The sequence below is a fragment of the Cheilinus undulatus genome, linkage group 6 (assembly GCF_018320785.1).
Source record: "Cheilinus undulatus linkage group 6, ASM1832078v1, whole genome shotgun sequence".
NCBI classification, from domain to species: Eukaryota; Metazoa; Chordata; class Actinopteri; order Labriformes; family Labridae; genus Cheilinus; species Cheilinus undulatus.
The window spans coordinates 25610808-25637768 of record NC_054870.1 but is presented as its reverse complement, the minus strand read 5'-3'; the positions used below and the strand labels follow the sequence as shown (position 1 = coordinate 25637768).

The 26961-nt window shown below is 37.9% G+C and overlaps 1 protein-coding gene across 6 annotated transcripts in view; it reads left to right on the top strand.

Annotated features, from left to right (window-relative positions):
* The window catches only part of LOC121510605 (mitogen-activated protein kinase kinase kinase kinase 3-like), a 61226-nt gene that overhangs the window by 15872 nt on the left and 18393 nt on the right, over positions 1–26961 (top strand). For 2 of the 6 annotated variants that reach the window (XM_041788723.1, XM_041788718.1), the window contains exons 2-18: positions 5187–5244; positions 6561–6651; positions 6822–6886; positions 7032–7087; positions 7818–7865; positions 8390–8432; positions 8661–8733; positions 9457–9588; positions 9832–9894; positions 10039–10120; positions 11391–11507; positions 14371–14449; positions 14609–14667; positions 17157–17219; positions 22289–22341; positions 22690–22728; positions 26055–26129. In XM_041788723.1, the coding sequence (XP_041644657.1) occupies positions 5187–5244; positions 6561–6651; positions 6822–6886; positions 7032–7087; positions 7818–7865; positions 8390–8432; positions 8661–8733; positions 9457–9588; positions 9832–9894; positions 10039–10120; positions 11391–11507; positions 14371–14449; positions 14609–14667; positions 17157–17219; positions 22289–22341; positions 22690–22728; positions 26055–26129 (1196 nt within the window). The remainder of the gene's footprint in view (positions 1–5186; positions 5245–6560; positions 6652–6821; positions 6887–7031; positions 7088–7817; positions 7866–8389; positions 8433–8660; positions 8734–9456; positions 9589–9831; positions 9895–10038; positions 10121–11390; positions 11508–14370; positions 14450–14608; positions 14668–17156; positions 17220–22288; positions 22342–22689; positions 22729–26054; positions 26130–26961) is intronic. The other 4 variants (XM_041788724.1, XM_041788719.1, XM_041788720.1 and 1 more) reach the window with 3 other exon arrangements.

The window sequence follows — 26961 nt, the reverse complement described above, 5'->3', positions numbered from 1 at the left end:
AGTAAAACTCCTCAAGTAAGGGTGATAATTAAAGCTGAATGGTTTTCTGCCACTGAGTAAAAGTATCCATAACACAGTGTATAAAAATGTGTTAGTTACTAGAAGATGGTCTGATGATTTTCTCATATTGACTCTTTTAAGTCAAGCATTAACATTTATGTTTTGGCAGTACCAAAGCTGTTTTTTTTGGCACTGATATGTTTTATTTATTGATTGATATTTTTTTTATTTTTTACTTTAGTCATCTTCATCATTATTTTTATTATAAGACTCTTATCATGTAACATAGCAATGAGGTGAAGGTTTGAAGACTTTTTCAAATCTATAAAACATAATTTTAAAAATCACGTTTTAGATCATTTGTTCAGTTATCTCAGTCGTGTTGTAGAACCTTCTAGATTGCTTAAAAATAATCCATGGCACTCATGTCTTTTGGCATTTAGAGGTCTTAATGCAGGGGTTATTAATGGGACATTCAAGAATACCTATCAACATTTTAAGAAATAAAGGCTTGAAATATTTCACTCTATGTGTGATGAGTCTATATAATATATGGGTTTCACTTTCTGAAATAAGTGACACGACTGAACTTTTCATGATATTCTAGTTTTTTTTTTTTAGATTTATCTGTATCTTTTCAAAGGTATTTTTTCTAGGTCTTGAGCTGTTACTAATAGAAATCTGTTACAGACGGTCATTGTTTTGTCCTGTATTTAGAGATGCATGATATTAGATTTTTACTCATTTCCAAACCTATTTTAGCTGATACCTACATATACACACTAGGGGTGTAACGATACAGAAAAGTTTTGGTTAGTACCTCGGTTTTGAAGTCACGGTTTGGTAGGCTGAATAAATTACATTTATATTATTGATAATGCTGCAACCTCCTTCCAGAAGTTCTTCAATGATTAAAAATATTGCTAAATAAATACATTTTTGAATCACTAGATTATTTTCATTAATATTTTGACATATTTATACCCATTCTTTAAACACCAAAATTTCCCAGCCAACATGAACGCATCATCATATTACCATGCATTAGTTTGTTAAATATGCTAATGAGCATCTATTCTGACGATTTCAACATGGACTTCAGCACTGGATTAGATTTTTTAACCAATGGGACCTACTACAGAGTTTGGGAGAACTTTTCACAGCCCATCTTGGTGAATAAAGAGGTTATCACTGTGTGAAATCTGAGGATAACTTTACCTAGGACACAGCTACAGAGTCCGTGTCTCCCTCTTTGGAGGCTGACAGTTGAAGGTAAAATTAATTTGATTCACAGAGCCAGAGCACCAGTGTTATAATAAAAACTATCTTAAAGAATAAGAAATTTATAAACGGCTGGGGAGACTTTGTTGTTCCTCCTCTTTACAGTGACGTTCTTGTTTGAGTGGAGCTTTTTCAAACACTTTGATTGGTCCGCTGGATGACGTGCTGTCAGTGGCACAGCTGCAGAATAATGTCAGTGCTACTGTTGTCCTTGTCCACTGTTGTATTTTACTGGGAAACAAAGTGTTCCTAAACAGGACACTTTCATGTGGGAATATTCAGGCTGTTGCTGGCGTTTGCTGTGGTTGTGTGGTTGTCAGGACAGTGTGACAGTGAGTTGTTCTCTGGTTTTCCTTCTGTGCATGAGCTTGGCTCCACATGTATTCGTTCGGTACACGTCTGTACCGTACCAAGAGGCTCGTACCAAATCAGTTCTGTACGAATACATGTACCTTTACACCCCTAATGCACACCATTTTTATTGTAAAGAATCCAGAATGTCTCTAGTGCAAAGAGAGGCTGAGTCAAGGGGAGCTGAGAGAGGAGCGAGAAAGCATACCGTCCTGTAGTAGACCTGTAGACCTTTACCTGATGGTACATTTGTACATTTTCCCTGATATTTAAGGCTAATGTATGATTTAAAAAAAAAATTAATAATTTTTTTTTCATTAAAAAAAGGCTCAAGACACTTTGTAGAGCAAACCTTATGGTCACTTCCGAGGGAGGCAGAAATCAACTTTCATAACAAAGCAACAAGAAGTTCTGGTGAGAAATGCTCTGAGACTGAGTTTGTGGGCACTACCAGTGAAAGGCTATTGTTGATGAAAACCTGCAGTTTAAGAAAATGTATCATTTTAACAAAGTTGTTTTTGATTAGCCAAGGCTTGTGAAAAGTGCTTGTTTTATCTTGGCTCTCTGTTTTCAGAACGCACACATCTCAAGGACCTTGTGAGGTAGCTGGTGATCAAATACAAGAAGTCCTCGGCCTCCCTAATGAGACGCCGGCATGCTTCAGTCAGTCACAACAGCCAGCCAGGCAGTCAAGTCGAGTCAGCCCGTGTGTTGTTGCCACTGACAGCGGCACAGAGCACTATGAGTCATCTCTGCTCTGTCTGCTGACTGAAGACATACTGTATCACTTCTTCTTCTGTTCTCTGTGTCTCTTTGTATCTCCTCCCTCCCTTCACGGCTTTGTGTTGTTGTGTCTGTCGCTCTTCCTTTGCCACTGTTCTTCTTTACTTGATCTCTCTTTAGAGCTGAGGAACACTTTGACTTACTTTCAGAAGACCAGGAAACTCTGTTTTTGTCCTTTTATTATCATTTATTCATGTTATAATGTGCAGCGTTTTTTTCCCGTGGTTGTCCTTGTGCTATTTTTTTATTTTGTCTTCTCCACTTTTTTTTTTCTGCAGTACACTTGTCTTTTTTTGTACATTCCCCCATTTTCCCCAAAGAATGGATGTTGTGAACCTGTCTTTGCATGTCAGTCAGCATATTATAATTCAGAAAATTTAGATTAAGATTAGTTAAACCTCCCATATTGCCACAGTAATAGGTAAAATGCAATTATAGGACTTTACTGTGCATGGTAATTATTTTAGTCACCTTTATGGCACGTCATACTCATTAGTTCCTGCAGAAGAAAGACAAATTTGATTGTAGTTCAAACCGTTTTTTTCCCTTCAGTATCAGCCAACCTTCATTTACAGGGAACAGACTAGAATAGTTTGAGTTTTTTCTCTCTGATATTGGATAAATATGCCCATGAGCCATGATGTGGGCAGATAAGGGCGTCTCAGTTTCTCCATTGAAACTAGAAATAATGACACAACATCATGGTGTTAACATGGTGTTAAGATCTCTAAGGTTGAAAGTCTCATCAGTAAAAGTAAAAATCCTTTCTCTCTGTCTTATCCTCTGTCACTTTCCCTCACACATTCTTCTCTCATACTCATTCTTGGTCTGAGAGAAACAAGCTATGAATGTTTCCTCTGAGAAGCCATCTTTTATTCATGTATATTTCATATAGAATTCCTCCTCTGCCTCACCAGCACTGCTGCTAAATGTAAACACAGCTCGCTATTTATAGCAAAAATCTGCCTCCACATCCTGCAAATCCCCCCGTTTTTCAACAAATGCCAGCTTTTCAGGAATAGAGGAGAAATTGTCTCAATTTCCTGCTGAACCCTTACATTCCTGACTATTCCTGTCATATTTGGAGTTTGTATTTAAAGTGCTTTGAATTTGCTTAGCAGGAAATTTTCCAGCATGACTTTGCAATACTGCAAGCAACATGATGAATCAACTGGCAGTCTTTCTGGCCACATGACGAACATAACCTTAAAACTTTTGTGCTTATGCTTGTTGCAAAAGCAGACAAAATTATGATGATTTATTTTTGTGAGGGATGCAGGATAATATTAGCATGACACAGGCATGGGCAGCTATAGCTTAGAGAGTTAATTATGTGATATGCAGATATGAAAATTTCTGCCAGTGTTTATCACCAATATATTGGACTATATTAGCTGTAAATATCGGCTTAAATGTACAAAAAGTTCATGGAGCATAAGACAGGACAAACTGACCTATGTCAGCTGAAATCTTTTTCTTTCTTCCTCCTCTTTTCATAAATTTTATTCTGTTCCTACGACCCAACTTTTAGGTCTAAACCACATTTGTATATCACTGTCAAAACGAATTGGTGAATATTGGCACATCAGATACATACAGGAGGAAATCAGCAATGAAATAATGTACCTCTTTGTCTCCAGGGCTCATAAAGATCAAATCAGCACAAGCACGAGTTCTTCAAAGGAGCTCTAATAACTACTGGAACAAAATAGATTTGCAGACCAGTACAAAAATTGTGCCAAAATTGTAACCCTTGTGATACTTCAATAGTGAAGATAACTCAATGCTGAATGACAGAAGTGTTTTTCTGATTTAGAAATGCTGCATTTAAAGGGCAGAAATGTTGCCAGCGATGAAAGAAAGGATTTAGGATTGTTTCTCATAAAGTAGTGACCACTTCAATGTGGATTCTCCTTTTCCTTACGTGCAGCTGTGTCTCTTGTGCGTGTCTGCATCATACATGTGTGATCAGCAAGGATCTTTATTGGCGGGAGGTATTATTGGTCTGAGGATTTAATATGGTACAGAGGATGCTCTTACTGTCTTCCAAAGTGGCTTTCTGGATGATGTGTCCTGTCATTGTAGCATGTATTTAGTACTGTTGTTCTTATTTTGCAATGAGGTGTGACAAAGGTTTAACATAATTGAATATTCTGCACATTACACTAAGAAATAAGTTAGATGTTTGTTCTTTTATAACTGATATTATATTAACTGACATTTTATTACTGATTATTACTCAGATAAATATGATGTGTAGCCTACAAATGTAAAGTGAAATGTTGATTGATTCAGAAGGGTTTGTGAGGTTATATGTTGTTTTAAGATTTGTTTACTGTTCTCCTCTTAAAAAGGCTGATCAATAATTGAAGACTTGCCCTTATTTTTTGTCCCCCACTTTTGCAATAAAAAAAATCTCTTAAGAAGTTAGTTCACTGTGTCACTGGAAATATTGGCAAACTATGAACATTTTCAGGTATTTTGCTAGTGTAATGGTGACATGAAGTTTTCTTAAAGCCCCATGCCTTGGTGTTCTTTTTATGACAGTGGATTATCAGCTTTCTCTCAGCTGGTGGAGGCTTATCTGATGTGAAATTGATATTTTGCAACACTGTGCTTTGTTTTAGGATCAAAACAGTAAAAGTTCTCACTCTTTCTTCCCTCCACTTGAGTAAAGCAAGACCAAAATCTATCTCTGTCTGCATTACATAGTTGTGCATGTATGTCTGATAGGCTCTAATGACTAACTTTTCTTATTTGTCCTTCTGTAGGCCCGTAATGTAAACACAGGGGAGCTGGCTGCTATCAAAGTCATCAAACTGGAACCGGGTGCGTTATCTTTCTTTCTTTTCCTTAGTAGCTCCTGCATTCTTCTCCCCTTTCCTTTCTTTTGTGCTGTTTCTATTTTTCTTAAGCCAACCTTTATTCAGATCTACAAACTAATTTTCAAAACTTTGCTGTTTAGTCTCCAGCTGCATGATTAATGAAAAAACATACATTGTGCATCTCATTTCCTAATGAGATTGCATTTAGGTGATTCCCTTGTTTGTATTTTCGTATGCTTTCAGAATAAGCTGACTTTGCTCTATCAGTCACACTCACACAGCATAAAGCAAAACAGACATTTAATTCATCAATCAGGCCAGAGAACATCTTATGTTTCCCACACTCTCCTCACCTCTCTCATTTCTCGTCCTTGTTTTTGGTGTTTTGCTGTCAGTCACCGTTACTATAGTAACCACACACAGGGTCGGCAGTGGCACAAGTAGACAAGCAGGGAGGAGGCTGACGGTTAATGTAGAGTTGATGCTTGGATTTTTTAAAGGAAGAGGGGGGTGAAACTAAAAACAATTACAGTGGTGATGGTGAGAGCGATAATGTTATACTGGTACTGAAAAAAGAGGCACATTCCGACTTGTGGAACTTTTTCAAGTTTTTAAAGGATGACGTTATACCAAGAGTCACGATTGACAAGTACTGCTTTGGCATCGTGGCAGAACTGTGAGTTAGCACCAAAAATCTTCAAGGCTGTGTCCATCACCTCAAAATCTAGTATGAGTTGGCAATAAAGGACAAGAAAACCACGTTGTAAATTCCCAGCCAGCAGACCACACAAACATCAACACCCCAGGAATTATACAGTGTCTTTACCAAGAAGCAAAGGTGCTAGGTTTTATTTTTAGTATGTATCCTATTCTAAAACTTACATTCTGTTTGCTGTGTTGTAAGTTAATCACTTTAAGTGTGATAAAGTAAGAAAAGAGACAAGAAGGACTAAAGTTAAAGCCCAGCACCATATTATAGACGTGTGTGTTAAAAGCCTGAGACAGAGCATGTTTTTGTTTGTGTGGAATTAGTTTTTGCTTGATTTTAGCTTGATATAATTTTCTTTAGTTGTCTTACTGTCTTATTTTTAATGTCTTTCTGCTGTCTTTCATTGCCATCTTTGCCATAAAAGTTTTTTTTTTTTTAACTCTGCAAAGCACTTTAAATTAATTTGTGTATGAATGCTGCTCTATAAATGAGCTTGCCCTGCTTTGACATCTATCCATGTACATTCAGACTTCTCTTTTTGTTGCTTCACTCTTTTTTGAAAGTAATGTTTACCTCTCAAAATGTGTGTCTACCAATGTGCTCTCTTTTAGGTGAGGACTTTGCTGTTGTCCAGCAAGAGATCATAATGATGAAGGACTGTAAACACTCCAACATTGTAGCCTATTTTGGCAGTTATCTCCGGTAAGAGTGCATCATTTGTTCAATAAATTTGCCGTGATTGCTATTAAAAATAAAAAGCATCATACTGTAGGTTTTGTTTGTGTATGACAGGGCAGGTGAATGTGAGAGAGATCTTTCTGATTTTTGAGATGTGTGTATGTTTGTTCTGACACTGTCATCTGTGTGTGCAGGAGAGATAAGTTATGGATCAGTATGGAGTACTGTGGTGGAGGTTCTCTGCAGGATATCTATCACGGTAAGACATGCAGCCAAACACAAAGATACACACATTTTTTTATGCTTGCAGTGCCATGTTTTGTTTGCATTCTCTCTCCCACTGTTACTCACCTCCTTCTTTCTCTTTGTGTGTCTGTCTCTCATTTTTATTGTCTCTGCTTCAGTAACCGGGCCTTTGTCAGAGTCACAGATAGCCTACATGTCACGGGAGACACTGCAGGTAGCGTTTACACTTTCTTTATTGTTGGTAATATTTGTGTAATGGTAGTACAGAATGATATCTCATCCAATTGGCCCTAATCTAAGCTGCGCTTGCTCCAGTTTCTTTCTTTATAAAAAGATGACAACCAAATCTACAAAACAAGGGGAAAAAAATCTATTTTCATTTGCGCTGTGTTAACACTTCAATATTTCATCTAAAATTTGAGCTTTGTATAATTTAATGTTCATTAATTCTGTCAGAAAACTGCTTCAGTACAGCTAGAAACTATCAGGCCCAGTGTGAAAGCACCCTAAGCCTCAAAATGACTTGCAACATAACTTCAAGGCCAACAAGTGCCCCAACTTCTGCTCTCTAAAATTAAATCAATTATTTAAACATATTTATATAAAATTGTTTCTCATTAAAATTTGAAAATATTGTACATCAGGAAATTTCTGACATATATTACAGGGAAATACTGGAACGTTCTAAAACTCTACGCTGGTGCCTGTTATCTTGCATATGTGTAGATGATGTTGATCTGCTGCAAGTTTTTATTTGAACTAATCAAACAATAACTGTACGTTTTCCACAAAACGTTAAGATTAATACATAGATTTCTCATTTTGCACTATTTAAGAAATAAACACTGCCATCTTTTGTTCTGTGTTGTTATTCTGTTGACTGTTTCCTTTTTATTCTGCAGTAACAACCTACATAACCTGTTGCTTTGTCACTGTATCTGCAGGGTTTATACTACTTACACAATAAGGGCAAAATGCACAGAGACATAAAGGTAAGTATGCATCGCAGCCAGACTTTTACTCTTTAGGCCTGTCTAAGTTTCAGTGAAAATGTTGTGTTTATATAGGTGACATCCTGTTGAAAAAAGTTGATAAAATGATGCTTTCAGTCTTGCCTTACTGCTGCACCACAGCCAAATTTCCTTTTCTTATTTTGTAATTTGTTGAATTTATTACATGGTTGTAGGAATTAGAGCTCATACAGCTATACATTTTAATGATTAATTATGCATTAGTTATGGTGAAATGAGGATCAACTAATTCATTAAACTCAGAAAGAGTTGCAATCTTTTGATATTGAAAACGAAAAACTGATTCTTAAATATTTGTCATTCATAAGTGGTGGTGGAGATTTTTGACACAGAAATGATTGATTCAAAGCCCCAGGCCGCTTCAATAATGAAATCCTTGTCAGTGAAATTACGCAGTTGAATTCACGTTAGATGTAAATTATTGTTGAAGTTTGAAGTGAAATGTGATTTATATATAGAAATTCTGACATGTTTGTCTCTGACAGGGAGCCAACATTCTCCTGACAGACAACGGCTATGTTAAACTAGGTGAGAGCAACACGCAAGGCTTCTGCAATTACCTTCTGCTTCGATAGACTGAATCTGACTGGCCTCATTTACTGATTTGGTTTTCCCCACTCCTCTTCCCCCTCTCCACCCACACCCTTAATAAACCTTTCTGTCTCCTGCCTTTTTATATTTTTTCTCCCATATCACACACTCTCTTTCCCTTTTCAAAATTCTCCCTCTTCTCTCCTTCCCTTCCTTTATATGTAGCTGACTTCGGTGTATCGGCCCAGATCACAGCGACCTTAGCCAAAAGGAAGTCTTTCATTGGAACCCCATACTGGTTAGTGCTGCTTGCTGTTCTCAGTTGCCATATAAATAATCTTTCAGATTGATAAAATGTACAAATCGACTTCCTACTGATACAAGTGCTGTCCTTTGAGATTAGAGATCTCTTTTACCTGAACATCTCACCAAGAGTAGCAACTACACAACTATACAATTTAAGCAATTTACAATCACACTTGGCCAGTAAATTAAAAAAAGACATAATATCAGAGAAACATGCACACACAGACATTCGCTAAAATGTAAAATAAAATATCCTGACTAACTTAGTTTTTCAAGTTGAATATATTCTGTAGATTTTCCTTAGTTTTTGTTGCACTTAAACTAGATGATGTCTTTCACAATCAGTCATGACTTTGAGAACACCAATTTGCACAACTTCAGCAAGGTTTGTTTCTGACATCAGATCAGACAGGAGAGGAAAATTCCAAATGTTAATTTTTTTTTTAAGAAATCTAGCAGAAACTAATTTCTCATGCATTAATTGTCTAAATATGACTATTCATTAGTTATAATACTTTGCCAAACCAAAAATGTATGCATAGAATAAATGGCTGAATGTTAAAGTTGTATCCTTTTGTAGCAATTTCATTAAAATTATTTAAAATTTGGCAAAAACTTGCAGCTTATTCAACATTTCTTTCATCTTCCTCTGTTGTCTCCCTTCTCTTTGCCCCCTGCCTATCTTGCTTTTTTCTTGCTCCCTCTCTCTCCACAGGATGGCTCCAGAGGTAGCAGCAGTGGAGAGGAAAGGAGGTTACAACCAGTTGTGTGATATCTGGGCTGTGGGTATTACTGCAATAGAGCTGGCCGAACTGCAGCCACCCATGTTTGACCTGCACCCCATGAGGTAGGCAGAGGAATGTGTGCTGTGATAAAAAGCAGTATGATGGCTGAGTAAATATGCAGATGAAGTCAGTCAGACAAGTTAGTAAGCAAAACACTGAGTGGTGCTGTGTTTGTAACTCGCAATTGTACAGTGGTATTTTGTTTTGATCTTGTCTGCATGGTTTAGGGCCTGTTAACTACTTTTTGAAAATACAATGACAGAGACTTAATGCTATCTTTTTTTTTTTTTTTTTTTTTACCAAAGGGCCCTGTTTTTAATGACCAAGAGTAATTTCCAGCCTCCCAAGTTGAAAGATAAACTCAAGTGGTAAGAGAAAAGCTTTGTAGATGCCTTAATCTGTGGTTTAAATGTCTCAATCATATCAAACTGCCTAGCTGTGACAGGGCCAAAAGTTAAGCCAATCATATTTTTTTTCTCTCTTTCTATGCCTATTTCTTTATGACATGTCAGGACAAACAACTTCCACCATTTTGTCAAACTGGCCCTCACCAAGAACCCAAAGAAGAGGCCGACTGCTGAGAAACTTCTGCAGGTGAGCAATACATTTTTACAAGTGTTTAAAACAATCTGACAGGACAGTTTGACTACAAATAAGCTTACAGCTCCTTCCTATACTGCTATACTTAAATTTACATTGCAAAGTTACCTTTTTACAATGAAGACGCAGGATATGACAGGATAGGATTTTGATTATGCCGTACGAAAAACTTCTGTTGTTAGAAAGTGAGATGATAAACAAGGACAAATGATTTAATATTACAAAACTCAAAAACAAAATTTTACACAGTTTTTTTTTTTTTTAAAGAAAAATGGCTTTTTTTAAATAAATGTTTTTTCACTTATCATAAAGCTTCAGGGATTATGAAACAGTAAAATCAATACTGATTTATTTTTTTAAGTAAAACAATAAAAAAAGCAAATAAGACCAGCAGCATAAGGTCTGACTAATTCTATAAAGGGATATTAAGGCCTGTTTGCCTTGTCATAGTGACACATGCCAAAACTGCATTTGTGAACATTTTCCACAGATAAAACACCGAAAAACACTTCAATGAAGAAGAACCAGATTAAGAAAACAAGACTTGCATGTACAAGATAAGATTGGTAGAGAAAAAAGGGATTCTACTTTGTTCACAGGGGACACATAAATCTATAAAAACCAGAGGCTTCTCACAGGAACTTTAACAATGAAGTCAGATTTTATTCTCCTAAAATGTGTAGTAACTTACAACAAAGTCTCAATATTGACACTGAGGAAATCTCCAATAATTTCTGGGACTTAAAGGTTAAATAAATATTACTATGGATGCAAAATCTACCTGATGCTGATCTTGCATCTCTGATTTCTATGATAAATCTTAAATGTTTTAACCTATATACAGTACATCAGCATGCACGTTAGAAGCACATTATCTGTTGCAGTGGAACACAGAAATATTACCATTACCAGAGGACAGTAAATTCCATATTACATATGCCAACTTTTTTGCCATCACTAATGCAAAATGTGAATGTATAAGCAAAACATAAAGTTCAGTGATTGCTATATAATCATAGCTAATTAGAAGGTCCTTGTTGTTACATGCTTTTGCACTAGTGCTTTATTGATCAGTTGGCAAGAGGTTCAACTGTGTAGCAAATGTGTGGCAGTTCAGAAATGTCGTCAGTTGTTTTTCAAATAAAATACCACCATGTAGTTATTACCATCTTCAGATACTTGTGGGTTGTTTGAATACTGGTCAGACAGAAGATGCTATCTCAGGTCTTATTGGTGTCTTCTCTCTTTCTCTCTCCTCTTCCAGCACCCATTTGTGTCGCAGCCTCTCAGCAGGACACTGGCTATCGAGCTGTTGGACAAAGCCAATAACCCTGACCACAGCACTTTTAATGACTTTGATGATGATGACCCTGAACCAGAGGTAACCTTTTCACCTTCTCTCCAAACAGAAATCTAAATCAAACTTCATGACTGGTCAACAGAGCAGTGATTATATTTTGCTGGGGTGTTGCTTTTCTCTCCTCATGTTTACATGAAAATCTTCCTTGTCCTTACCATTCTTATCCTCAGCTCCTCTTATCCCTGGAACTTATGACTCCTCTTTCTGCTCTTTGTTACTCTCTTTCTTTCCTTTCCTTCTCTCTCTGCCTTTCTTCCTCTCCCTTGTTTCTCATTTCACTCCTCTCCTTGTCTCACATCTTCTCTCTCCTTCTTCTCCTCTTCTTCCCCTTTCCTCCTTTCTTCCTTGTAGCACTTCTCCATTCTCACTACTTTTCTCTCCGCCTTCTTTTTCCCTTCTTTTTTTTCTCTTAACCCTTTTTCTCCACTACCTATCCACTCAGTTTAAGTACAGGGGTCGTTTCCTTCCCATAAGCCCCGGTGCTCGACGTGCACCCCGTTTTGCAGCCCGCAGGAAGGTACTGGTTTGGGCTGCATTGTCTGAAGTGATGTCATTCTAACACATACAAAGCTGTCTGGTGTTTCTTTAGTCAAAGGAGGCCAGCAGAACTGAAGGGTTAGAAAGTGGAGGGTCTGCTGGTGCCGTCATGGAAATGAGTATTCACATATGATTTTCTTACAGTTGATTACAAAGCAACGTAAGGCTCCCTCACACACCAGACCTTTAAAGACCAGTTGTAGGTGATATTTGTCCACTCCCAACGGTTTGAGGGGTGTGTCCTGTTTGTAGGCTTATGGAAATAAGTTATTTGTCCAAATGCTCTATAAGTTTGTGGTGACAATATGATTTTTTTTACTATCTCCACCCAATCAGAGCCCCCCTGATCTTGAATTTGGAGTATTAGACATGATGGATATTTATATTTCTCCAATGCTTATAGAAGTGTTCACTCCCATGAATATTTTACACTTTTATTGACTTTATAAATTCCTTTATCCAACCAGATGAAGACCCGTTGAGATCAAGACCTCTTTTACAAGGGTGACCTGGCCAAGAGGTCGGCAGCACATGTAACAATAAATAAAACAAAATTAAAAATCAGTCATGATCAATAATAGTTTTTTTTTTTTTTTTTACAAAAAGTAAAACTGAAGACAATCTTATTGCTGTCAAAATAAAAAACAGATTTCTACAAAGTAATGTCAGTTTAAAAAAAACGGTGAAAATTTGAAACTCTCCTTCAGACTTAGGTCTCTAGGTCTTGGGTCTCTTATTTTTAAAACTGGTCAGATGGAAATTCGTCTCGGGTGTGGGCTGTGTTAGGGAGCAATTTTATTTTAACATCAATAGAAATAAACTATCATTAATTTAATTATCTCTATTTCTCCTGATAAGCTAACTTAATTCAAACATCAATTACACTTCTAAGTTAAGTTCTAAGCCAACAGCCTCTTATCTGTACCTTTAAATGGTAGCTAGTAAATGTTTTTGAGCTTCTATAGTGTTTTTCTATTCATCTGACTACTCAAAGAGATTTTACACAGCAGGTCACTCCACATTCATACACTGATGGCAAAGGCTGTTATAGAGTGGGCATCAGTATTCACCTACCCCATTCACATTGTTTATACACATTCACAAACCACTGGCACAACAGTAGGGTTATGTGTCTATTTACATGTAGCTGTAGGAGCTGGGATCAAATACCTACCTACTGAGCCACAGCTGCCCAGGCTTTATATTTACTATACACATAAGAATATCAGCCCTTTTCTTCAGCAAGACATTAAGAACTCAAATTTAATTCTCAATATTTTGACCACTAAAACAATACACACTTCCATGACAGCATTACTGCCATTATGTCTTCAGCAAAGCAGACCCTGCTCAGAAAATTGCAAAAGTTACTGATGAGTATGGTCACCAGAATGGCCACTGGAATTGGAAACATAACCAAGTTTAGTTCTTGTTATTGTTGCAAAAGACATTTATGTCTGTATTTGCCCAGTGCTTGATAGGCTGAAGTAAAATCCTGTCAAAGAAAGCACAGGTTGAACTATGAAAAGGTGGTAGTGTTCAAACATGTCAGTTTTGGTTGCCATCTTCATCTACTTTTGCCTTTGCAGTTATCAATTATGAGATTTTAAAATCATATTGAACTCTAATAAACAGTGTGTTTTGGAATTGATAAAAATGCAGTGAATCTGTACAAAAAATATGGCTTTGCAAGATGCATTTCTGTGAAGTCTTGGTTTGACTGTTTCCAGCGCTGTGTCAGCATGGTTTGGTGTTGCTGTGTTGACATTTTCTCTTCAAGGATGCCTTCAGATTGTCTAGAGTTGTTTTATTTGTGATTGAGCAATCGTGCTGTATAAACATTAACACAATGACCATATGACATCAGGTATCCCCTAAACAATCTCAGTGCGTATAGAGGTTTCCTCTGTATTTCAAAGACTGAAGCACGAACATTTCCTTGGTTAGAGTGCAGATCAGTGTGAATACTGTGAAGTACCAAGACTGCTATAACGTTGATCTTTATATCATAAGGCATTCACAGACTTAGAAGATAGGATTGGTTTTTGTATATAAGCCAGAATATAACAGATAAATCCCTCAGAATCACCTGTGATCACTTAGAGACCACTAAAAGAAGATTTATTGAGAAGGTAGTGGTTCTCATGGTCTGTGTTGCCTTGTGTTGGCTGTCTGGTTGCAGAGCGTGGTTGCCTGTTTTGCTGTGTCATCATATCCTACCCACAGGAAATAGCAGAGGGATTTTTTTTAACGTATTGTAATTTTTAGTACTTTATAAACCATTAAACTATGTTATTCTTTAAACAGCCTATTGAGTGTGCATGTGTTTCCTTTTCTTTTCCGATAGTCTCCGGTGTCTGTTCCTCATCGTATCCGCTCCACCAGCAGGAGCGCAAGGGAGGGGAAGACACTGTCAGAGATAAACTGTGAGTTTAAACACTAAGAAGACAAAAAAAAGTGACAAAAGACCTGAACACAAGGAAACTGGGATTATTAATTCTCTTTTTTTTGTACTGAATTGTTAACCTCATTCTTCTCCCTATTTTTCCCATTCTTAACCCCTCTTTGACCTTTATCTCCTTCAGTTGGTCAGGTGAAGTTTGATCCTCCATTGAGGAAGGAAACAGAACCTCATCATGAGCCGGTGAGTTATTAGCTGTTGCATTTGTGTTAATGTGTGCGTCTGAATGTCTGTTTGTGTCATTTCACTAGTACCAGCATGATAAATCCTCTCTGAAACACAGGAAGCAACTACATCGACCACTGTTTCTGCCTATGTGGGTTGATGCAGATATAAAAACCATCCGCAAAGTTGACTGAGTTTCCTGTGGTGGTGTAGGACAGTGGTTTTTAAAGTGTGAGGCAATCTTCTCCTGGGGGCCACCACAGGACTTGAGGGGAGGTGCGGAACCATTAACCAGAAAAAGGCGATTTGCTTTGTTAACTTCTGCTGCATGGGGCAAATTTGATAGATTTATAGTTAATATAGAGACTACACCAGAGTCGACTATTAAAGTGAGGATTTTCCAGCATTGGTCCTGATGATGCTTAATGGCTATGGTGTTAAATTAGCCAGGATGTACAATCAAATGAGAACATAAGACTGTGTAGACCCTGGGGTCATATTGAGACAGAAGCGCTAAGTCTAGTGACCCAACCAGGGGAATTTTTTCACAAGAATTAAAATGAATTTCGATCACTGAAGGTGAGTACCAGGCAAGGCTGAAGCTGGAGGATGATCTACTGTTATGATATCCTGCCTCAATGCAGAATATAATGCAGGACAATCAACTATGAGTTTGCATAGATGCATTCCCACTAAATTAGAGAATAGAGCAGAATATTTAGGTATTAATAGCACTAAGTTCATTACTGAAACCAAATAACTAATTGTCTGGAAAAATGCATGTTTAAGAACACTGCAAACCAAAATATAAAAAAAATCTAAAGATGTTAAAATAAAAAAAGCTTAAAGACAAGACATAAATGTTTGAACATATAGCTGTAAAAATCATATTTTTAACAAGGGTTTCCATGGAATAAATAATTTTCTCTCGGGGGAGGCTCAGTTTCCCACACTTTGAAACCCCCTGGTGTAGGACATTCATTCTGTGCGAGCCATGGTTAAAGAATTATTTTCTTCATCTTTCTGCAGTGGGAATTAAATGACTAGCCAGCTGCTTTTCAGCATGCAGCTGTGCATGTTTTTTTTTTCAGCCTTATTCAGTTTTTTACAGTAACCTGGCACACCAGCTGCGACCTAGAGTTTTACGAAGTGTCTGGGCTCTCTGTAAGGGACAGAGTGAGAAGCACTTCACTTCAAATGGCCCTGGAAGAGGTGGTTCAGGCATCGCAAATTTCTTTTCCCTTGATGCCTCTGTGAATGTATTTTGATTTTGTCCATACATGCGGAGACCCACAATTTTCTGACCCACCTGGCATGGAAAACCTCAGGAATCCTTAAATGCTTGACAGCATTTCTGTGAATGATGTCTTAGTCCTTAACAACAGAAAGTGGAGACATCAAGATCAAGACCTGTGAGCTGGAAAGAATTGCAAATGTTGCTTCCTTACCATATACAAGCTCATTTGTATTGTTCACATTAGATGACAGTGCGCAATTCTTTTGTTTCATTTATATACACCAGATTTTGGCATTGCCTTATGGTTGATGTCAGTTTTTGTGGTTTAAGAGGTGTGTAAACTAAATGGATGATGCAGGTTTCAGGTTCAGTTGCGGCATTTTGATAAAGACCCTTCTCTCTCACTTCCTTCCACTTTTCTCTTTTCCTGGCACTTGCACTTTTTCATAAATCTCCTTTTATATTACTCCCCCCTTCAAGAAAACCCAACCTTCATTTTCTTCTCCCTTCCATCTTCTTTTTTTTATGAAATTATGTGTAAAGTTATGAGAAAGACACTGGTAAAGGTCTTCATGGAATTTATCTTCATTCATCCCCTTTATCCTTCAGTCTACCTTCTCTCCTTAAAATCATATTAACACATTGGGGTCTATCTCTGTCTTCCTGACGATGCTAATTTTGAGATCTAAAAGATCCAAACCTATAGGACCACAGTGCTATCATTACCAGTTGATTTGTTACATGTGATTAGTTGCATCAAAACTGGATAATCAGCAGGATTCCTAGACATCTATGCATACGATAAGCAAGGGGTGAACAGCTGGATTAACTTTAGGCACATTTAGTATAATTTTATAGCTAAACAAATTCACCTCTAGAGACACCTGGATTGTGCTAACATGCTGTCCTAATGGAAACACAATGCAGCCAAGAACACCACTGGCCAAAAGAGACAACTAGAAAGTTCGATTTTTTGTATTTTTGGTATTTCAATGTTAACTTTTTTGTCTCTGCTCTTCAGTTTTGCTGATATTTAACCCCAACCTATTTTATTTTACCTCATCCCTCCTCAGCCATCCCCTCTCCTCCTCAGATTAATATTGCAGTATCTCCCTCCTTCTCTGTCTCGCTGATCCACGGACTTCAGAGCCCATTTTGGCTTTAATCCATTTTTCATCAATCATCCGTGTCTCCACTCCTCCCCCATTCCCTCCATCAGTCCAGGTTAATGTATTAACTGAGGTCTCTCTCGCTCTGTCTTGCTGACCAGTGTGAATCTGAGCCCTATCTGGACTGTGTTGAGGAGCTCTACTATACCGCCAGATCTAATATGGTAGTACTCTTTCTATCTCTCTCTCTCTCTCGGCCTCTGCCCTCTGTCCTCCTTAAGGGCCTTTAATTTTTGATCTCTCTCTACATTTCAATAACCTTTGGCTCCTTTTTTTTTAACCGCCGTCCTCCTCTCTCCTCTTTCTCTTCAATTCTTAATCTGCTCCTGAAGGGCCGTCCTTCTGTTTCCTTCCTTTTTGCTGTCTTGGTTTCCAAGCCCTGGCCGTCTTTTTTAAATTTATTTTATTTTCCATTTTGCTGATTGTTTTGGCTGCTCAGTGTTCAACATGTATTTTGGTTCATTTTCACAGTTTTGTTCCATCTATTCTGGTCCATCCATCTGTCTCAGTCCACCTTTTTTTTTTCCAGCCTTGGCTTTTGCCTCACTAACTGGTGTTGTAGTTGTCATGATGATAGGGGTCCTTCGTCATGTTTTTCTATTTCTTGCATCAAATACACACATGAATACAAAGAAATTCAATTAAACAGTAAAACCAATCAGATGTATTTATTAATCTTGTTTTTGTGTGAGAGTTAAAAAAAAGCTGGTGTGATAAATTCACAGTCACAAATCAAGTGGCATGTGAAAAGACTGGTAGTGCTACAGTGCCTTGCTCAAAGACAGTTGAGTATGAACTCTGCCATTTCTACTTCCAATAAATTTAAAGCGTAACTAAACCCCAAGACCACTTTTTTTCAGCTGAAAGCCACCAGAGTTTAGTAGCAGGTGTTTTTGTCTTCCTCTCTCTCTCTGTCTGCACATCAGGCTGATGTTTGTAATGATAAATATGATCAAGGTAATGTATAAAGAACGTTTACCTGGGTATCACACATTAGTAAATTAACCCTCAAGAGCCTTTCATAATTAATTAAGCACACACAGTGTTTGCTTGCTCTGCCTCTCCGTCTCCTCCTCACTGATACTTGTCTGTAAATTCACCTGCAGTTCTGCATCGTCTCTTGTCAAACCTCAACTTCTACCATTGTTTGGTTTGTGAATTTATGATAAAAGTTCCCATGTTGGTTCTAATCAGGAATTAATTGACGTCATCAAACATCCTCTCACAAATCAGCTGTTTTAAAATCATATCACGGGTGAAAACATTCAATAACAATGTATATTTTCAGGTAATTTAATCTAATCTATACTACTGATGATTAACTAACACAGAAACACAGTGACCGAGAGAAAAAAGCAAACCGATGAATGTGTTGGGGACTTCATACCAGACTCTGCTTAGGGCCTCACTTTGGCCAGGGCCGGCCCTATTTAGTAGTATCGTAAATCAGACAGGGTCCAAATCTTGGTATTTGAGTATTTATACTTTTAGTCCTTGTAGTATTAAAATTCTAGATACAGTGTGAGGAATATGGATAACAACCTCCCTCTGCATGTTGAAACCTGGCTACTTATGTTGTGCCAGCTTTTGTGACCATTGAGATCAGCAGTAACTGTCTATTTTGGAAATAAAGTTACTTATTCAGATCATCTGAGTGTACTGACTTCTTACTCACAGCCAATGGTTGAAACTTGCTGGTGCCAGAGACGCCACTGTGACACTCTTGTGTTGTGGGTAGAGTGTTCTTTTTCTTCTCTGAGACTGAATAGACCCAAACCTGTCACGCCAGATAGACTCTTCAGCACATCCAATTCATGGGATAAAGTTTCACATCCAGCTGGGCAACTAATCATAGTCTGTGTTTGGGAGAGGCAGAACCTTTGAAAAAAAAATGTCAGAGGGTGACTGGACTAATGTTCTGTCTGTCACATTTATTATGGGCCAATCAGAGCAATTAAACAAGTGATGTAGTAAACTACATAACATGAGCTCAACAGGAAGCCTCAGGTAGTTTGTGATAAGTTTCCCTTGAATGATTATGACATTATGGCTAATAAGGCTGATGATCAGATCCTCAACAAAAGAAGTATGGGTTGTGTCATGTGTCTGAGACGGTACAAAGGACTGACTGGGTGTTCAGGCACATGTTTTAAAAGCAGATGGATGCACCTCAGTCAAAACTCTGGGGTTTAGTTACTCTTTAAACCAAACACAATTTTAATATTTGCTGTTTTGCACCTTATTTGTTCCATATATCTCTTTATAATTATCTTTCCAGTAGTATGTTTGTTCATTATTTTCTTATGTCTTCTAACCTCTTGTAGTTCAGCAGAACATTGAGGCCTTTTTCATGTTTGTGTGTGTGCGTGTGTGTGTGTGTCTACGTGTTGGTGTTTATCTGTTTACTTGTTTTTTCCTTCTGCATGCTTGTTGTATTATGTCTTTATCTGTAAGAAAAGGTTTTTTGCTGCATTCACATCGTGGCTTTATGTAATCAGTGTGAACCCAAGCTTATATTTATTATAGTAAAACAATAATGTTTAACTCTCTGATACGGCCTACTGTCAGCCTACATCTTTACCTGCTTACAAAGATCTTGTGAGACTCAGGCTTGAATGAGAAAATAATTTCAGCTCTGCTTAGTTCAGCGCAAATTTAAGTCTGGTAAAAAAATGATATACTCTTTAAAAAATGCATGTTTTCTGCTTTAGGCTGCAGCCATGAGATTGTTGTTTGGCTAGAGGCTTACCTCCTGAAGTATTTCAAGTTATGTGGGCTCATTAATGTTGGATACACCTGTTTATAGCATTACATAATAAACATTTCTGGGGTCTGTTAGCTTTGAGGCTTGCTTAATCAGCTAGCTAACTATAGTAAATTAAAATTATGTTTCTTGCAAAGAAATTATAGTATGCAAATAAGTTTACAAAATATTTTTTTTAACTTTCCCTTGCCTTCCCTTACTTTTTTGCTTCTTTCTAGTTGAGTTACAAATTATTTTTCTTCTCTTAAGTGTCTAAAATGTATCTACAGTTTTTCAGCGGGATTCAGGTCTCAAAAGGTGAATTGTTCTTCTTTCTAGAAGATACCTGAAGGTTTTGTGCCAAAACTGACTTACATGTTGACCTGTCCATAATTCACCCCATCTTAACAAAAGCACCTGAGTTCCAACTGAAAAAATTATCCCCAAGGCATGATGCTGCCCCCACTATGCTTCGATGTGGGTATTATGTTCCTTTGGTGATGTACAGTGTTGTTTTGTGTCAAACATACTTTTTGGAATTATGGTGAAAAGGTTCAACTTTAGTCTTCTCTGACCAAAACAAATATTTCCAAAGCAGCCATGCTACCAGCTCCCAAAGACAGATGTGAAAAATATCAGAAACATAACGCCATACCCACCCTGAAGCATGTTGGAGGCAGCATCATGCTTTAAGGCTGGAACTGGAGTTTCAGTTAAGGTGGAAGGAATTCTGAACACATTCAAATACAAGTCATTCTTGGCAAAAAACACCTTCAAAAGTCTGCTAGAAAGCTAAATTTATACAGGAGATTAGCCCTTCAAGTGTGACACAGCACACATTTAAATTTACAAATGATTAGCTTCACCAGAAAAAGATGAGAGTTTTGGTATGGCTCAGCCAAAGCCTAGCCCTGAATCCTGCTGAAAATCTGTGCGATGACCTGAAGAAGGCTGTGCACAGGAGATGCCCTTGCAAGGCTGCAGACCATTCATCTGAGATGCCATATATATCAGAACTCAACAGCCATAATTTGCAGGCACAGTGGATTTCCAGTCTCAGATGTTTTTAATTCAACTTTATTCATAAACAACTTATGACAATTTCATTCATGAAATAACCTCAGTGCAAACATTCCAGACTAAGAAATATTTTATAAATAGAGAAAAATTCAGAGATCTAATCCAGGATTAAATTCTGTATAGATCCATTTTAGAAGTATTTACATAAACAGTGGCCTGCTTTAGCTTGATTAGCTTTGGCCAAAGCCAGCATAGCTATGCTAGCTACGTAAATAACTTTACTTAATGAGCCAATGCAGCTAAATTAGCTTAAGCAATGTGACCTTTAGCAGATGTATCTAAAGCTAACTTAGCTACGTAGCTGTTAGCTTTGCATAGCTGCTTTGTGAACTTAGCTTTAGCTCCATAAGCTACATAGGTCCGTTAGTTTCCTATTTGTAATCTGTGTAGCAAACGCAGGTAAAAGGGCTATATAAGCTAGGTTTGCTGTATTAAAGTGTTTTCATTGAAGATGTTTTTTTTTCCTGTAAGCAGATTGTTTACTCAGAGTTATCAAACATTTTTTATCAGGTTTTGAAGGTCAGGTTTTTAACTTTTGGCATCTTTACTGTTACCTTAATCCTTAACACAACCCTAAACAGAAGTTTAATTCAATTTTATTTTGAAAATGTTACTGCGTATTTCTGTTCTGAGATACACAGCGTCTCAGATGAATGATTTGTGAGAGTGGCCGTCAGAGACGTAAGGTCTGCAGCCAGACTGTTATGGAAAACTGTCTTGTAATAATCTGGTTTTGGTTGTTTTTCAGTAGATCTGTATATGACACACAAAGGTTGATATTGTAATTATTTTTTACATCATAAAAATGTAGAATTTTAGTAGGGGTGTGTAGATTTTATAGTCATTGAAACTAAAAAAAAAAAAGAAAATTGGGGGAAGGAGGTAAAATTATATTGTGATGATGATCCCTTTATTGTGATATATATCATATAGTGAATCAGATTAATCATTACATTCTTACCTACATAAATTCAAATTTTATCTAAACTTTAAATGTTGCACAACCATTTTAACTTGTCTATAAAGACAAGGGTGATGAGAGATTTAAAACACCTGTTATTCTTCTATATTTTAAGGCCACAATGTGAACTCAGCAAGAGTTCAGTCAATGCCCTTGAAGTAAGCCACACACACATTCTCTCTTCATCGTCTGTGTATGTCTTAATCCTCCCGAGGTGAAATGTCTCTTTAATCAGGGTTGGTTTTATCACCAGCAGGCTGCCAGAACAGCAGCAGCACCTTTTTTGATCTGTCAGTTGAGCATGGCTTCAGTTGTAGTCACTATTTCAGTTTGGTGTACTTTGGCCATCCTTTTTAATGTCAACGGAGAAATAAAAAATATTGCACCTTTGTATGCAAGAGAATTACCATGCATTATGTCACAGTTGTAACTTTTCTGTTGTTTTTTAGGACCTACAGTTGGAGTATGGCCACGATTCACCAAGTCTACTGGGAGGGAACAAGTATGTGTCTTGTTCACTTTATTGTTATGCCTCATCTTTGTTACACTTTTTTCTCTTCATACATCAGATACTTCAGTTTTCTTCCACCTTGTCAGTTTCTCTTTACATTTAGATTTTCTCTCCTCACTATGAGAATTGCCCTTCTTTTGCTGAAGATTTACTGTGTTGTTCAAGTTTGCAGCTTAAGGATGTTTTTAAGCCATGTGTTTGTGTGAAATTTCTGCTCTTTAGTGTGTTGTTGAAGCAGAAGGACCTGAAAATGTTGCAGCATTTTTCAAGCAGTCTAACATGAAAAAATCCAAGTATCAGACATATCTGATATATTTTTTTGTTTGCTCTTTATATCAGGAGCCTTCTGAAATCTGTGGAGGAGGAGCTGCAGCAGAGGTAGGTCGGACTGCTCTCACGCCCTGATCCCCCCAGGGCCCCTTGATTCGCTGGTGTTCTAACCATGCCCACTCATCGCCCAATCATTATTAATGCCAGGACTAATCTGGGCCAATCACAAGCAACTAACGCTGTTACAATGACTTCAGGCTGATGCCTCTCTGCATTTTAGATTCTTCTGGGTTTTATTTTCTCTCTGCGGCTTGCTTCATGCTTTTGATGTCATCAGGGAGAGGCTGTGCTTCATAGGAGCTTCCTGCTGAGCATGGCTTGCACACACAGACACTCAAACACACACACATGCACGTGTACACAGATCTTCAGCCAAAGCTGCAGTTGGTGTCTAAAGCAATTCTACTGGAAAGCGCCAGGAGATGCTCTCTTACTTGCCCAAAAGGCAATGATGATCACATCCTTGTGCTTTGCTATTTTCTTTGAGATAATATGGTACAGCAAATGTGTTTCAAAGAATAATTTAGTCTCTATGGCAAATTTAGCATAGAGGGTCAGAGGGGCTACCTAACAGCACCCTTTAAAAGTAGATGCTTGATTGTTTCCCTGCAGTCCCTCAGTGTGTACAGTCAAATTTACACATTGTCTGATAAAATGTAGTTGTTCATGTAAAGCTAAAGGTCTTGCTCTTACTTTCTATTGTGTTAGGTCTCCTTAGATGGACAAATGTAGTAGATGTAGTGGTATTATTAACATAGTAGAGGCCTTTACACTCATATATGGTCACCAACTTTCAGACTACGGCCTTTTCTAGTGTCCTTAACACATGTCTAAGGTCAATATATCTAAAATTAGAGGGGGGAAGCTTACCATATAAATAATTCTAACATAACTTTGATTTGGTATTTATGAAAATTTAACTTTCTTTTTTAAAGATATTTTGGGGCCTTTCTGGCTTTATTTAGATAGGACAGCTGAACAGGGACTAGAAGTATGGGAAGAGAGTTGGGGGAGACATGCACAAAACAGCAACAGGACCAGAGTAATCCCTTTACTCGTGAGTGAGTAAAGGATGTTAAATGGGCAGCCAACTTTCTTGACATATTATCCATGCGGAAGCAAGGAGAGAAGATGATAGTCTCTCCTGTTTTGTATAACCCATACAGATGAGGACAAAAGTATTGGCATCCTAAGGAAATTTCAGTTTTTACCAGGTATTTCCCAAGTGCTGTTAAACTGAGCAAATCATTTTTAACACAGCTTTTCCAAACATCCTAGTTTTATTTTGGATGCTGACATTATTTTGCCTTGCACACAAAAAGAAAATTACATCACAAAATCCAAGAACTACCAGGGTCTATATTATTAGCCCCCTTTAGAACTTACCTTTTTGTTGAGCCAAACAGAAGCCACTGTTGTTCAATGATGTCCTTTAACTTTGCAATGCTCAAGCTTGTAAAATCAAGTTGAAACTAAGGGTTATCTTCCAATTTACACACAGTATATAAACTTCAATAAAAGTTTAAAGTGTCACTGGAGAAAGCATCATAGCAAAAACAAAAGAAATCAGTTTAGACCTGAGAAAAAAAATTGTTGATTCTCACAAAGCAGGAGACAGATTTACAAAGTGATCACAGAGATTGTAAGTGTCAAGAACTGGAGTTAGAAGTATCATCAAGAAATTCAAAGACAGCCACACAGTCCAGAACAAGCCTGGCAGAGGTAGGAAGAGAAAGATTTCAAAAACTCTGGAAAGAAAACTAGTCATAGATGTGTCTTAAGACCCCAGAACAACTGCCAAAATACTAGTGAAGGACTTAGCCAATTGGAGAATTGTAGTCTCAGAGAGGACAATCACTAGAGCCCAGCACAGGAATCGACTGAGAGGTTGCAGACAAAGAAAAACTCCACTTTTTAAGAGGACATTTTCAAGCCAGACTGAAGTATACTAAGGACAACCTGGAGAAAGATGAGAGCATACTGGGAGCTTGTCCTTTGGTCAGAGGAGGCCAAATTAGAGCTCTTTGGCCATAGAAACGTTGCTTACAGTATGTTAGGAGAAAGAAGGGAGAGGCATAGCATCCAAAGAACACCGTCCCCACAGTGACATGGCGGTATTATGCTATGGGGATGCTTCAGTGTGTCTGGAACTGGGAGTCTTGTAAAGGTGGAAGGAATCATGAAGAAAGGAGGATATGTGAAGAGTTAAAAAGAAAACCTTAAGCAGTCAGCAGCTAAACTGGGTCTAGGTTGTCACTTTGTCTTCCAACATGACAGCGTCCCAAAACATACATGACTCCTGGTGAAGAACTACCTCCAGAAAACCAAAGCGAACGTTACTAACTGGCCTGCACAAAGCCCTGACTTTAATCTCCATTGAAAATCTGTGGGTTCAACTGAAGACCAAGGTCCATGTCAGAAGACCATAAAGAGAACCAGAGGCTGGAGAAGCTTGAGAGATTGGCCAAAGAAGAATGGGCTGAGATTCCTCAGGAGACGTGTCTGAGACTTGGTGAAAACTACAACAACTGACTGCAGGCTGTTTTCCAGCAAAAACAAGAAAAATCTGACTATTAGCATCAGGAGGGCAAAAAAATTTGTCCTCATCTGTAAGTAACAGCCAATATTAAAATTGTATCTTGCAAAATAGCTTCCTGCACAGGTGTCTTACAAGAAAAATCCCTCCAGTGGCTAAAAGTGGATCCCTGCATCTGCAGGAGTTTGTACAAGGCTTAAAACCACAGAACAGAGCAAAGTAGTAGAAATAGTGACAAATAAGGGATTTTAAAAAGGATAAGCTTAATAGAATTGTTAAATAATCAAATAAAGAAATGTACACAAAATTAAAGAAAATGGCTAAGTTAGCATAAATATTTTTTTCTGTAAAATAAAACAGTTATAAATAAGAAAAAAGAGATGGCTAATGGTTTATAATTAGGTTTTAAATAAGGAATAAGAAGTTGATATGTGTGTTAGTGGTGGTTAAGTTAATATAAGTCGATAAAGAAGGGATCTGCTGTTGTGTGTAAAGATCTGTAAGGACTGTATGGGTTTGAACAGTTTGAATAAGAAGTTGCAGCTGTTTTTTAGTTCTCTATAAGTGATTGGACATTACTGGTTTTGTCAGGAGAAAAATGTCTTTACTTTGGATCTGTTTAGTCCTTTCAGATCCTCTTCAAGGGTTAGAGGTAGTTTGTGGACCGAGCTTCACTCAGCTCTCCCTCCCCCTCCCCCTCTTCCTCTCCCGTCTCCCTCCTCCCATTCTCACCTTTGCTTGTTCCCTCTCTCCCTTTAACTCCCCCTTCTTATGCTCTCCCTACCTCCACCCTCCTCTCCTTCCCCCCCTCCTATCTTCACCTCCTCTCCTCTCCCAGGGGCCATGTGGCACACTTAGGGGATGATGAGGATGAGGATGATGATGGTGCAGATGATGATGAAACTCACACTCAGTAAGTTCTCTCCCAGTCTCAGAGCTGGAAGCCTCTCGCTCTGGTTTCTTCCTTTCCTCACCCGTTTCTCCATGTATCAGAGGAACGGGTTAAGGGAAGGGGGTGGGGGGAGGCTTCCTTTCCTAGTCACAGTTTCATCCACGCATCTCTGTGCAGCACACTCCGCCATCACGCCACATACGCCACCCGTGTTTGTGTGTGTTACTGCCAGTGTGTGTTTTCTATGCCATTAATACTGTCCTGTGTGAAGTCTAATAGCTACTAACAGTAACCCTAACCCTGATACTGACCCGGAGGCTGTTAGTATTGTTTTTTTTACAGTTATTGCCATATTTTGACTCTTGAATAAGCAAAACAAGGACAAATTTAAGCAAAAAAGAGCTGAACACTGCAGCATTAGTTATTGTTTTCTCTCCATGTATACATGGCTACATATCATCATTTGAACACCTTTAATCACTTCATTTTCACTGATCTATATTTCATGTTCCATTATATACAAAGGTCTGACTGTAGTTTCCATGCATAGATGAATGATTCTCATGACCTTGATATCATATTTGCTGTTGTGTTGTTTTGTTCTCCACTTGCGTTGCCATCTGTGTGCCTCCTTGCTGTGATAGGGTGTGTGCACATACACGCTGCCTTCTGGCTTCTCCTGCCTCTTTTAAACTATTTATTTGGCATCCAGCCCAATCCCTCATGGTGTCGAAGCCAAATGTCTGTAGCAGACCAGAGTTTTCTCTTTCTAGATGTTTATTTTTCACTGTAGACTGAAAGGCTAATGTACTTAGCACAAAAATGAATTGAATGCTGCCAAAAGTAGTGTAAA